General features: G+C 35.7%; 1 protein-coding gene across 2 annotated transcripts in view; it reads left to right on the forward strand.

Annotated features, from left to right (window-relative positions):
- Positions 1-1,518: 1,518 nt before the first annotated feature.
- LIN28B (lin-28 homolog B) overlaps positions 1,519-12,088 on the forward strand; it is a gene marked incomplete at its 3' end in the record, with an annotated part of 96,031 nt that continues 85,461 nt past the window's right edge. Inside the window, exons 1-3 of one of the 2 annotated variants that reach the window (XR_013996184.1) lie at positions 2,671-2,751; positions 10,779-10,827; positions 11,708-11,837. Coding sequence is in view for 1 of the 2 variants with exons in the window: in XM_081094714.1 (XP_080950840.1) it covers positions 10,791-10,827 (37 nt within the window). Of the gene's footprint in view, positions 1,883-2,670; positions 2,752-10,778; positions 10,828-11,707; positions 11,838-12,088 lie in introns of those variants that run through there. The other variant, XM_081094714.1, reaches the window with a different exon arrangement.

A 12,088-nucleotide genomic window follows, 5' to 3' on the forward strand; every position in this document is an offset into this window, starting at 1 on the left:
GTTAAAGCATATCATATTTCAGATGGTGATATATAATGAATTGCTGTTTTTCATTTCTTGTGATCAATGTCTGCATCCTTTCCCACTAAATTATAGGTGGAATCATAATGTAAAGTATGTAGCACTGTAAACAAATCAATTGCAATTGATACAATGGTTATAACTAAGAATTGTATGTAAAAGAATTTTCTGTACTACTCAATGAGGAATTTAAGGAAAAACTTTGAATCTTAAAGTCAGTCACATTGTACACAGGCTCAATAGAAAGTTGGACCGCCACCTAGGGAATCCATCAAAGGTAGCCAATCTCGCAAGTTCTTATGGGGTCACAAAGGGATTTTGCTTCTGATCAGTTTGGCTGTACTCATCTCACTCCTATGTTTTTTCTAGACCATGGTTATCTCTAACAGATGACCTGCTTTCCTGACCTAATCCAGGCATTCAAAGGAAGAATATGGTCATCATTATTCAGCAATGATTTAGAAATTTGCCTTTTAATCATCAATTATCAGGCTAACTGGCCTTATATTAGTCATATTCAAAGGTTTCCACTTGTAACTTATGCCATATATATAGCATATACATACATATTAGAGAAATATACATACATACATATATATTGAATATGCCTGGGTTTTCATTTCCTGAAATATTTAATTCCTTTAATCAGTTCCAATAAACAGTCCATGTTTGAACAGACCAGATCATAGATTACAACTCTATGTTTGGTCCACAGTAGTTGGCCAGGACTACTGGTTCATTTCTTGTGATCAATGTCTGCATATATTGAGAAATATATGCGGGTATAAAGAGAAACTTTGAGGGACAAGAATGAACTGCGAAATCAGTAGGTAGCAAGTACTCAGGAGAGAAGGCAGTGACATTTAAGGAAGCTATACCAAAATAACGGGGTTAGGTATACCCATATCACAGTATTTTTTGTCCACAGGTCTTGTGGCAGTTCGAGAGAGAATGTCTGCCGTTTGAGGTTGAGTAGTTTATTGTTTAGGAAAGTACAATGTAGAACACACCTGATAGTAGGTTCTCCAAACTTCTGATACTACCTACGATGCTCGGAATTTACTACCTCTTGGTACCCCCAGAGCGTTTATTAGTCAAGGAGAACATGACCCGGTACCTTCTCACAGTGTCGCTCCCGCTTCCCGCAAGGCGCACCCAGGGACCGCCGGCCCGGGTTCCTCCAGGAGCGCGCAGCGCGCGGCACGGCCGGAGGACAGGCTCCCACACTAGCGGCCTCCGCGAGATCAGCGGGCGGCGGCGGCGGCGGCGGCCGTGCGCGCCCACGTCCCGCGCGAGCACGCGCCTCCGAGTCGGAGCCCGGCAGCGCGCGTCCCCGAGAGCCCGCGGGGAGAGCTCGGCCACCGCCGCGCGCGCGCGCGCCCGCCCGCCCGGCCTCAGAATGAATGGAAAGTTCAATCTCGCGCGCTCGGCGCGGGCAGCCAATGACGCAGCCGGCAGCGGCGGCGGGCAGGTGTGCGCGTGTCGCCGCCTGACGCAGGGCGCGAGTCGAGCTGCCGGGTGTCGCCGCCGCTCCCCGCGGCCCCCAGCCGGCCCGGCCCCTTCCTCCCCACGCCCCGCCACCCGTCGGGCTGCGGCGGTGGAGCGGCGGCGACCGCGGGTTCCGCGTGCGGCAGCCGAACGCCGCCCGCCCTCCGCGCCGCGTCCCCTCGCGGCTCACAATGTGCTGACCCTCCCGGCTCCGCCGCGCGCACTCCGGACTCCGGCGGCCGCGCTCCCTCTGGAAGGGTCACACTGCAGGCCCCTTCCTCCGTCCCGTCCCCCCGGACTGAGCGCCACACGCGTCCTCACACCCCGTTCCCCGCTCACACCCGGGCTAGCGGGCGACCATGAGGCCCTGGAGGTAAGCAGCGCGCCCAGCGGCCGTGCGAGCGCGAGGGCGGCCGGGTGTGCGCGCCGGAGCGACGCGGCTCGCGGCCCGGCCTGGCACGTGAGCAACGTCGAGGGGTGCTCGGTGCCGAGGAGCAGGCAGAAAGGAAGGGGCGCGCCCCGGAGCGGGCGGCGAGGGCCAGGTGCGGAGGGGACAGGTCTCGCGGCTGGTGGCCGTGCGAACGCTGGACCCGGTCCGCCCTTCGCCGGCCTTGATTTATTGCCCGCGAGTTGTCGCCGAGATGCGGGCGGTCGATGTACTTCCGGGTTCACACCTTTCTCACCCCGCTCCGCGCCGCTGAGTCAGCGCCTGGTGCGGGCGAGGCACGGTCTGCGCGGCGGCCGGCGGGCTGCGAGCGAGAGGGCCGGGCCGGGCAGCGCAGCCGGCGAGCGGGGCGATGGTGAGGCGGCCCGGGGTCCCGGCGGCGGGGTCGCGCGGCCCGTGCGCGCTGCTCGCACCCGCGGGCCCGCGTCGCCAGGGGGCGTCCGCACCTGTCCTGCCCGCATTCCGCGAGCCGAGCTGCTTTGTAGCCGGCAGGCGTCGGGGATCCTTTTTGCTGTGGAGTCGGTGATGCACATTCATGAATTAAAATTAAGGATTTGCGGAGAACGAAGGAAAACGTACTTGGATTTAGGTTGCTTTTGAAAAAGGAAGCCACCAAAGAAGCAGCGATGCCTTTGCAAGAGCATTAACTACTGACTGCAACAGTGGATGCGGGTGCATGACGAGGATTTGTACTCCAAAAACTTTTTTTTTTAATTGCACGTTGGTAAATATTAAGTGCTCTCAAGTAATACCTTGCAGTATGTATTTAATGTCCTCATTGCGGAAATTGCTTAAATGTAAGTAATAGTAAGTCCGCCATTTTGAATTGTTTCATGTAACAGACAAATCTTAGGCTCCTGTGTTTCCTTTAGTTCCTTTCTGTTCTTTCTCTGAATTTGTTTTCATCCATAGGTGTTTTTTTGTTGTTGTTTTTTTTTCTTCAGGTTACTAGGTATTGTTACTGTTCACAAAACTAAATTATCCAGTGAGGGTTTTTATCCAATTGTTAATTCAAGGGGAAAATAAATTGTGCTCGTGTTTATTTTTATTTCTTGGTCACAAATACTGTGCAACTTACAATTACACATGCTAGTACTAGAAAATTTACAACATTGCTGGCAAAGTAGGATTGAAAGCGTCTTCGCCCTGATGAAAAAATTCTCGTGTCATTTTTGTGCCCATTTATAGTTAGCTAGGTGGTAGTGCAAAAACGCTTTTTAAAAATGCATCTGTTCGTAAATCAGATGTTTAAGTTCAAGAATAATTTATAAAACCTCACAATTGGATTTTATAAAAGATTTTGGGAAAACTTTAAAATCGGATTTTTGGAATTTATGCCAGTTACTGTAATTTTGAAAATGCAAATTTGATTGTTATAAGATTTATGCCATGTTGGGGGTTTCTTTGGCTTTGGTTTTGCGCAGATTTGGTAGAGTAGTCATAAATTAACAGAATTGTAATAATCAGTATTTCATTTAGATTAATTATTAGACTCTCGTCCATTTGGGGGACAATTCTTGCTTCCCAAATTCTTTATCTCGGAATGTATGAAAAAGAACAATCCAGCATGTCTAAATTTCCTAAAGAGCTTTAGAAATTAAACTGACACAGGCCTCTTTCTAGTACTTGGAGGTGAGGTGAAGATACTACAAAGAAAAAATTGCTTCATTTGACTTTGCCATTTTACAAATAGGATCAACTAATCATTGCTTGATAATCAAATGTCAAGAATTTAAGGATCTGAATAAATTTGTAATATATATTAATTATTAGAACTATTTATAGGTATTTTTAATAGATCTGGAACCAAATGATTCAAAGATCAATTCTCATTAATCCTTGTCAAATTGTAGTATCTTATAATATGTCTATGCCAAACTTCTTTCAGAAACAATGAAAAATTTATTGTGAAATTAATCAGCACTTAAGTAATTCTGGGTTATGGGGAAGGTACTGTCAACTGTACTTCTTTGTAAGTGAAGGAGATTGAATTTTAATATGGGAATGCTTAAAGTTAGTCCAGAATGACTTATTTTAAAGTATGTTGCACATGTAAATTCTTAAAAAAACCACCAGAATTTTAGTAAATTTAGTGGATTTAAGGGTTTGTGTTTTTTTACCCATTTATTCTGAAGAAAAGAAGATTAAACAGATCTTACCTGTCTGATATTTGATAATGTTTGGTATCTGATCATATCATTTATTTTTTGTATTTGAAATACTGCTATCATAATTAACAAAGCATGATTAAGGGGGAAAATAAGTTATTAAATAAAACATGCATAACAGCTGTCAGGTATAGCACTGATGTCTCTTTAAAATAATTGAAATGTTATTTATAACTTCCAAATTTGGGGACTGTAAATGATCTTTAAACATTTAATCTAGAGTTGAGTAGATTAAAAAAAGAAAGTGGACATTCAAAGATGAATCCGTTTAGAAGTAATTAAAACTGTTGAGTATAAAAGGAACATTAGAAATTTTTGGTCAGTTAAAGAATTTTTTATTTGGTAATTTTTAGAAGAATCTTATTTTCTTTTAAAATAGTATAGCCCATAAGTGCCCAAAGTTTTTATATTTAAATGCTTTAGAACCTGTATCTGATTTTCTTGCCTTCTAAAGTGACATTTTCTTTACAAATACGTATTGTTTTCAATGAACCACAAGGTAAAGAAGAATTTCTAGCTTGCCAAGCAAAACAGTGACAATTTTTTACATTAAAAATTAAGATTTATTTATATGAACAAATCTAGGAATATATGAAATACAGAATCACATTGATTTGAGAAACTTGACCACAATATACAGACTTGGCTTTATCTGACAGTGACTCTATGATGTCGCTGACCATAGTGCTGAACCAAGACAGCCATATTGGTCACTGCTAAATCTGACTGAAAACCATACAGAAATTGTAGAGGTTCAAGTAACATCATCACTGTAAGAAATATACACATATATTTCATATATACTTTTTAATGTATTCTTTTTACCTAACTGAATTGAATTCAATTAGAAATTGTGATAGAGAAATATCCCTTACTGTATAACATTGATTTTGAAGACTGTCAGTTTAATCAATGAGGTCGATGCTAGAGATTTTCTCTTTGAAAGCTGCTACTTGCAGAGGAAGACAAGATTTGGAAACCAACTTAAGCAACTAATGAGTTCTTACAAAAAGCAAAATATTAGTTGATACACATGGTAAGGTTGAGTATGAATTTGATATTTGCAATTTTTTGACATTATAGTTGTCTTGACTTAGTACTTTGGGGAAATTTTCTATTGTTTGAAGCAGGACAAACACCAGGCTGTCACTACTTACAATATTACTGAATTGAACACTGCTATGAAACCATTATAGAAATTACCTGCAAAAGAATTCTATAATACATTTAATATCTCAGTAAAAAGTGCTATTTTAGAAATAGAACTTTGACATTATTTTTCTAAAAATAGGATGGGTTGATATGCAGGATCATCAAATTAAGGGTCAAAGGTGACCAACCAGGACAAAGAGCATGCAGCTCATTTTCAAGTAATCAGTTTCCAGTTTTGTCATGGCTGAACAAAAGCTTAATTATATAGAAAAAAGGACATAGTGTTGTATGACCAGTTGTAATGGTGGAAAAACATGTTTTAAATTTTCTAGATACTTTTAGTATTTCTCTTACAGATAGTGGAAATGCAAGAGCCAAGTGCTTTTATATTTTCAAACATTTCTTTTACATTTTTTCAAACTCTACAAAAACATTTCAACTAACATATTCTATACTGTATAAGTTAAAAACAGACTTTTCATAGATTAAAAATTTTAGAAAACCTGTAAATTATGCTCTATTTTTTTTTGCATTAACCTCTTGGTATAAACTCTGCTAATTAATGTCCTATTGTTTTTATTTAATATTATATTTATTACACCATTAGATTACAGGCAGTGACATAAAGATGAGCAGTCTTTAAAACATCTCTTGATCTTTATTACATGGAGGTGTTCAAGTTTAATTGGAATCTTTTTTTCCCCCCCACCATACCAAGAAATTACGTTAAAGTTTCTATCTTTAAAGTTATGGTGGGCCTTCAAAATATGTGATTAGCTTTTTAAGCAGGAATTTTGCCATTATTTTGGCTCTTTAATTTAAAACCAATATTTTGTTATTTAATTTAAAGTGACCTTATCAATGATTCAGCTGTGAGCTTTATTTTATGAAACTGTTTAATACTGTGGGAAATACAAACTATTTGCCTTAATTGAACCAACTGTGCTATAGCTCATCTGTGTTACAACTTTCACATTTAAGTTAAAGAATTGTTCTTACTAATTAACTATTGTGCCATACTCAGTGCCTTTAAACAATCTAGACAATATGCCAATTGACTTAATTAATATTTATTGAAGTTTATTTTCTAGAATAAATTATTTTCTACTACACTTACTTGAAGAGTATTCTAGATCTGCCAGTATCTTATGTGAAACCAATAAAATTTCAATTTGAAAGTGGTTGAGAAAGTTAAATTAATCTCTGTAATTTAGCAATATTAGAGATATTAGCCTCTAATTTAAGGTTAACTGTTTATATGTTATAAATAAAAATAAATAATAAATAATGAAAAATAAATTGTATAATATAATTTAATTCATAATTATAAAAATATAGTTTTGAAATATTTTTCTTAAGCAATATAAATTTTTCATTCTCTCAAGAAAATGTTCAAAATATTTCACCAAATGTGAAGTTTCCTGCCTTAACACTCCAGTACCTATGATTTTTCAATTGTATAAAATCCCATGTAAATATCTTTAAAGTAGATCATTTTTAAAAAATTGTCTGTACCTGTGTATATTTAAAGGTACAGTATTTCCAGTTATAGGTAAAATTACAGTAGAATGTTCATTTGAATTACACAATTTATCCTGATTGTGCTTATGCAGAATTTGAATTGTCTGTTGACTAATTCAAAAAAAGTAATTAGAGTGAAGGGTTTTAATACATAGTAAACATTTCTTTAGAGGACAGTGTAAGGGGTGTGGGGGAAAGAGATTAATCAAAGATCTTATATGCATATATGCATTACCTATGGACACAGACAATAGGGATGTGAAGGCCTGGGGTGGGGTGGGAACAGGGTGGAAGGGGGTAATGGGGGGGAAAAAGGGAGACATCTGTAATACTCTCAACAAAGATTAAAATAAACATTAATTTCAATATTGAACTTCAACATTTAATATTTTATTTAACATGTTGATGTTATATTATAGTAATCTAAATAAGTATTATGCTTTAGGTTTTGATCTGGTGTTTGTATAGGATGTTTGCTCTATGATTTTAAATAGTCATTTTACCCCAATTATTCTTCTAGGAAGAAAAAGTTACATTGGTGTTTACTTTTTAGATAATGTATTTACTTCAATCATAAGTCATATTGTAAATAGACTATAATTGTTATAAACCATAAAGTGAATGTTTTTGTGGTAAACTATAATGTATTTTATACTTACATTATTTTAGAAAATACTGATAATGAGAGACAAAAAATTTGTTTTCTATAGTATTTTTTAAATGTTGAGAAATTATAGTGATGAGAATAAGTAATAAAATAATTTTCCTTTTATATGGTAAATATTCTTGATTACTAAATCATTTTTTGAGAATTTAAAGTAACTTGCATATTAATATTAGAGAGGAAAACTAACATGATGTAAATGGAATTGAAATAAAGTTCTGAGTAATATGTTATAGTAGTGTTCTTACTTATTACTCAATTCTGTGGACTCAACAGCTTAATTGGCAATTTTTTAAAAAAAAGGAGTGTATAGTGTATAGTAGTAACCATTATCCTTTATATTGAATAGTTACAATAGTGGATTAACAACAATATGTCAAGTACTTGAGAAAAATATTGTTATATATTTTAGTAGTAAGTATGAAGTCTAAGAGTGTTTGTAATAGATAGTGTTCATCAGTTAGGCAATTTTATAACAGTAAGTACATATATTTTAAATAAAATTCTTGAAATCACATTATATGCAAATGTTTTGTATTTATAATAGTGAAACGATTAAATACCTAGCACATTCTCTTTTTTAAAAGATAATTTTTAAGAAAATGTTATATACAAATTCATTTATTTCATAGAAAGCTATTCTACAGATGGTTTAGCCAGGTTCAAAAACACATCAACTACTTATTGATTCATTTAAAAAATGTGTATTAAACACCAAAGAATGCCAGGATTAAAATGATGGGCTAAATCTATACAACCCCTGCCAACATAGAGCATAGAATCCATGTGGGAGAGACAACACTTTCCTGGGCTTATTATAGTCAATTGCAGTACAGTATTAAATGGTAAAAGCAGTGTACTCAGTGTGTAACAATAAGAAAAATAGATTGAAGTGGAGGTAAAATGATGAATAGGTATTATTCCAGTGAAGGGTCAGAGAAGTATATTCAATCTAGCCTATCACAATTTTAATTAAATTTTTGTTTTTTAATATTTACTCCAAAGTATAATATTAAATAAATACAGCCATGTATAAAACTACAAATAGCTGGTTTTTTATTATTCATCCATTTAAGGAATTATTTTAATTGTTATTTCATTTTAAATAGTCAGCTATATGAACATTTAATATTATAAATATTCTATGTAACATTTACCTACTTCATTCTTATTATAATTGTTCAGTAAATATTGGATGGAGTATAATATTCATATTTAAACTTAATTCTTTACTAACTTTTGTTCTTGAAAAATTTTATAACATTAACATCAGTGAAATATGTCAATGTCTGTGATATAATTCCATCTTTTCCTTTGAAAGGGGATATTCAAACTATAAATAACAACAATAAAAAAACACCATCATATCTAAGTTTGGACAGTGAAAAATGTGAACATCTTTATCATTCCAAATGATTGCCTTTTTTTAAACCCAGAAAGCTCATAGTTAGAGCTCTTAAATAACATTATGCCATTTGATTTTTACTTTTAAAGCTACCATTTATAGTAATTTATCATCTGAATTAGTTAAAAAATTTTATCGAACTCTATTGATTGCTTTTCTACATCTTCAGAATATGTTGGTTTGAACTTTTCTGTAAATATAAGTAGAGAAAATTAAGCATGGGCCGTGGGCTATTAGAATAGAAAAAACATGACCTATGGTTTTGCAGAAATTATGTGTAATATTTAGATAAAGCCCTACATAAACTTAGTGTGCAAAATAAAACTTAATATAGCCTTAATGTGAAGGAAAGCTCTATTTTAAATGTTATAATGAATTTTGTTAATATTAGGGTCTGTCATCATCTGTCTTTTGGTTGTAAACACAGGATTTAATGTAGAGTTTCATGTCCTTTTGATCACATTCTTCCTCTATTCAAATTTTACTCAGTGGGATTGTCATCCTTTATAAGAAGAATCTTGGGTCAACATTCAGAATAACTCTGAACTTTGGAAAAGCCTCCATTTGGTGTTTTTTTTTTTTTTTTTAATTTTAATGCTTACCTGAGGATATGTTTATTGATTTTAGAGAAAGAGGAAAGGAGAGAAACATCGATGTGAGAGGAAACATTGACTGGTTGCCTCCTGTCCATGCCCTGACTGGGGATGGAACCTGCAATTTTTTGGTGCATGGGATGATGCTCCATCCAAACTGAGCCACACCTACCAGGGCAACATTTAGTTTTGAGAAGAAAATTAAATTGCAACTTAAAGAACTTACACATATTGGCTTATTTTGTGAGAGTTGAAATAGTAGATACAGCATGTAAAACTTAGTTCAGGGAACAAAGACAACCCTTAGTTAAGGTGAGTGGATACATGTTCAAACAGATCTATTTTCCAAACTTTAATAACTAACCTGAGGATAAAAATGATAATTCAGTGGCTATCAGGAGTTTCTCTTCCAATTGCTATATTCCATCACTGAGTAAAGTCTTTTTTGCAAGTTTTATTGTGTTGTGACATCTGCTAGCAGATATATTAGATATTTCAGAAACTGTTCATATTTTTAAACAAAAACTGTTGCTTTTTAAAATCTGGGTTAATGCGTATTACATACTTTAATTAAATATACTTAATGATTAAATGAATTACTACTAAAGTAATTTTTTCCCAAAGGATATTTGAATGTAACAGCGAGAGACCTAATATCAATGTTGTAGTACCACAATTAGGTTCTCATGATTTATCTTCTATCTAAAGCATATATGAAGAGAATAGACAAATAAGTCCATTAAGAAGCACAATATTGTAGGTTAGCTTGATTCTTAACTGTTAATAAAAAATGGGATTTCTTGCCCAGTGGCTCAGTGTTTGGGCATCATGAACCAGGAGCTCTGGGTTAGATTCCTGGTCAGGGAACATGCCCGGGTTGCAGGCTAGATCCACAGTAGGGGGCGTGCAGGAAGCAGTGGATCAATGATTTTCTCTCATCATGCATGTTTCTCTCTCTCTCTTCCTCTCTCTCCCTTTCTCTCTGAAATCAATAAAAATACATTTTTTAAATGGGATTCTTGAATTACAATGTAATATGAAATATTTTTAAAATGTAATTGCATTGTTGATGAAATCGGGATATTTGACATCTTAATGGTCTTGTTTAAAATGTTAATTTTAAGCCAGTGTCCTTTAATAGTAATGAAAGGCAAGTTTATGCCAATTGGTTATCTTTCTAATATTGCTAGGTGAGTCTTAAATTTGACTTCACAGAGTCAAAACGTAGGCATTTTATTGCTTTCTAATGAGCAATTAAGCTGATGAAGAGGCAATTGAATAGGCAATTAATGTAGTTCTAACTTGAGCTTTCTGGTTTTAGGTTTTTCAGAAGATGATGAGGTCATTCAACCAGTTTTCATCAGCCCCAGGTTAGTCTCTTTTTTTTTTCTTTTCTTCAAATAAATAATTTGCTTAAGTTTGAGAAGATCACTAGAGGCATATAAGAAACTTGACAGCCTTCAGAAATTCACTTTGGCAAGATGGGCACCATATCCCATTGTACTCCAGCTAACTCTGTCCTATAAACTGATATTTCCACCAGAATGCTTAGATGAAATCTCCTAATTAACTCCTTTTCCTCCTGATTTTAGCAGCATTGGATTTTGTGATTTTTTTTCATAACTCAGGCAAAATAGATATTTATATGCTTATGTAGCTGAATGAAGATTATTTGTAGTTTGTTCATTTTCAAAACACCCATAGGCTGAATTAATTTAAAGATAGAGAGTTGGTACTGTTTTCAAATAAGTTACCATAATATAAATAGCACATTTTTTCAGAATTCCACTAGTCTAGGAAATTCACTAGTCTAGGAAAGCCTCCATTTATTTTGATTTTCATGAACTTGTATCATATTTGTTCCTTATTATACTGCAATAATGAGGCATTTGAACTTTTAACACTTTAAGCCTGGACTTTTTTTTGTATATATTTTTTCATTTATTTAGGTGTACTATAAACCTAGATTTTGGGTACATAACTATTTTCTGAAAACTTAACTATTTTTGGCTCTGATGAATTTAATATCTTGGCTCAATTGACTGATATTACTATGAAAATACATTTAAAAGCTATGCTATAACAAAGTTTCTGATCATTAAATAATACAAGTAAAAAGATGTTATTCTGTTATTAGCTTATCAAATTTAAGATTGTAGGTAGCAAGAGGAAAATAGTAGGGATCAAAAAGTTTAATGAGGAAACCACTGCTAGGCATTGCCATTTGACAAACACTTTCCTTTTTTCTAGAGTGAATCCTTTGACATGGAGATGATGCTCTAATGAGTATCATGAAAAAGAAGATTCTGAAAAGTTGCTACAATATTTTAATTTACCAACTAGTTTCTGATAACTGTAGATTGTGGTTTTTCTGTGGGGGCAAACTGGAGACAGTCCAGATAACCTTTTTCTTTTCTGTTGGGAAATAATGTTAACACCAATGTGTTAAGTGACTGCAATAAAGTTTCATGTCTGTGTTTCCTTGTGATTAAAAAGGGTTGTTTGGGAGAGGATCCACTTTCACCAAAAAGAATGGCTATTGCCAGGGATTACATTTAAGCTGAAATACTTGAACATCAACTGGTCCAGTCTCTCCTCACTTTGCAAATGAAGTAACTGAGGCCAGAGAAT

This window comes from Myotis nattereri, assembly GCF_964212035.1.
Source record: "Myotis nattereri genome assembly, chromosome: 6".
NCBI lineage: Eukaryota > Metazoa > Chordata > Mammalia > Chiroptera > Vespertilionidae > Myotis > Myotis nattereri.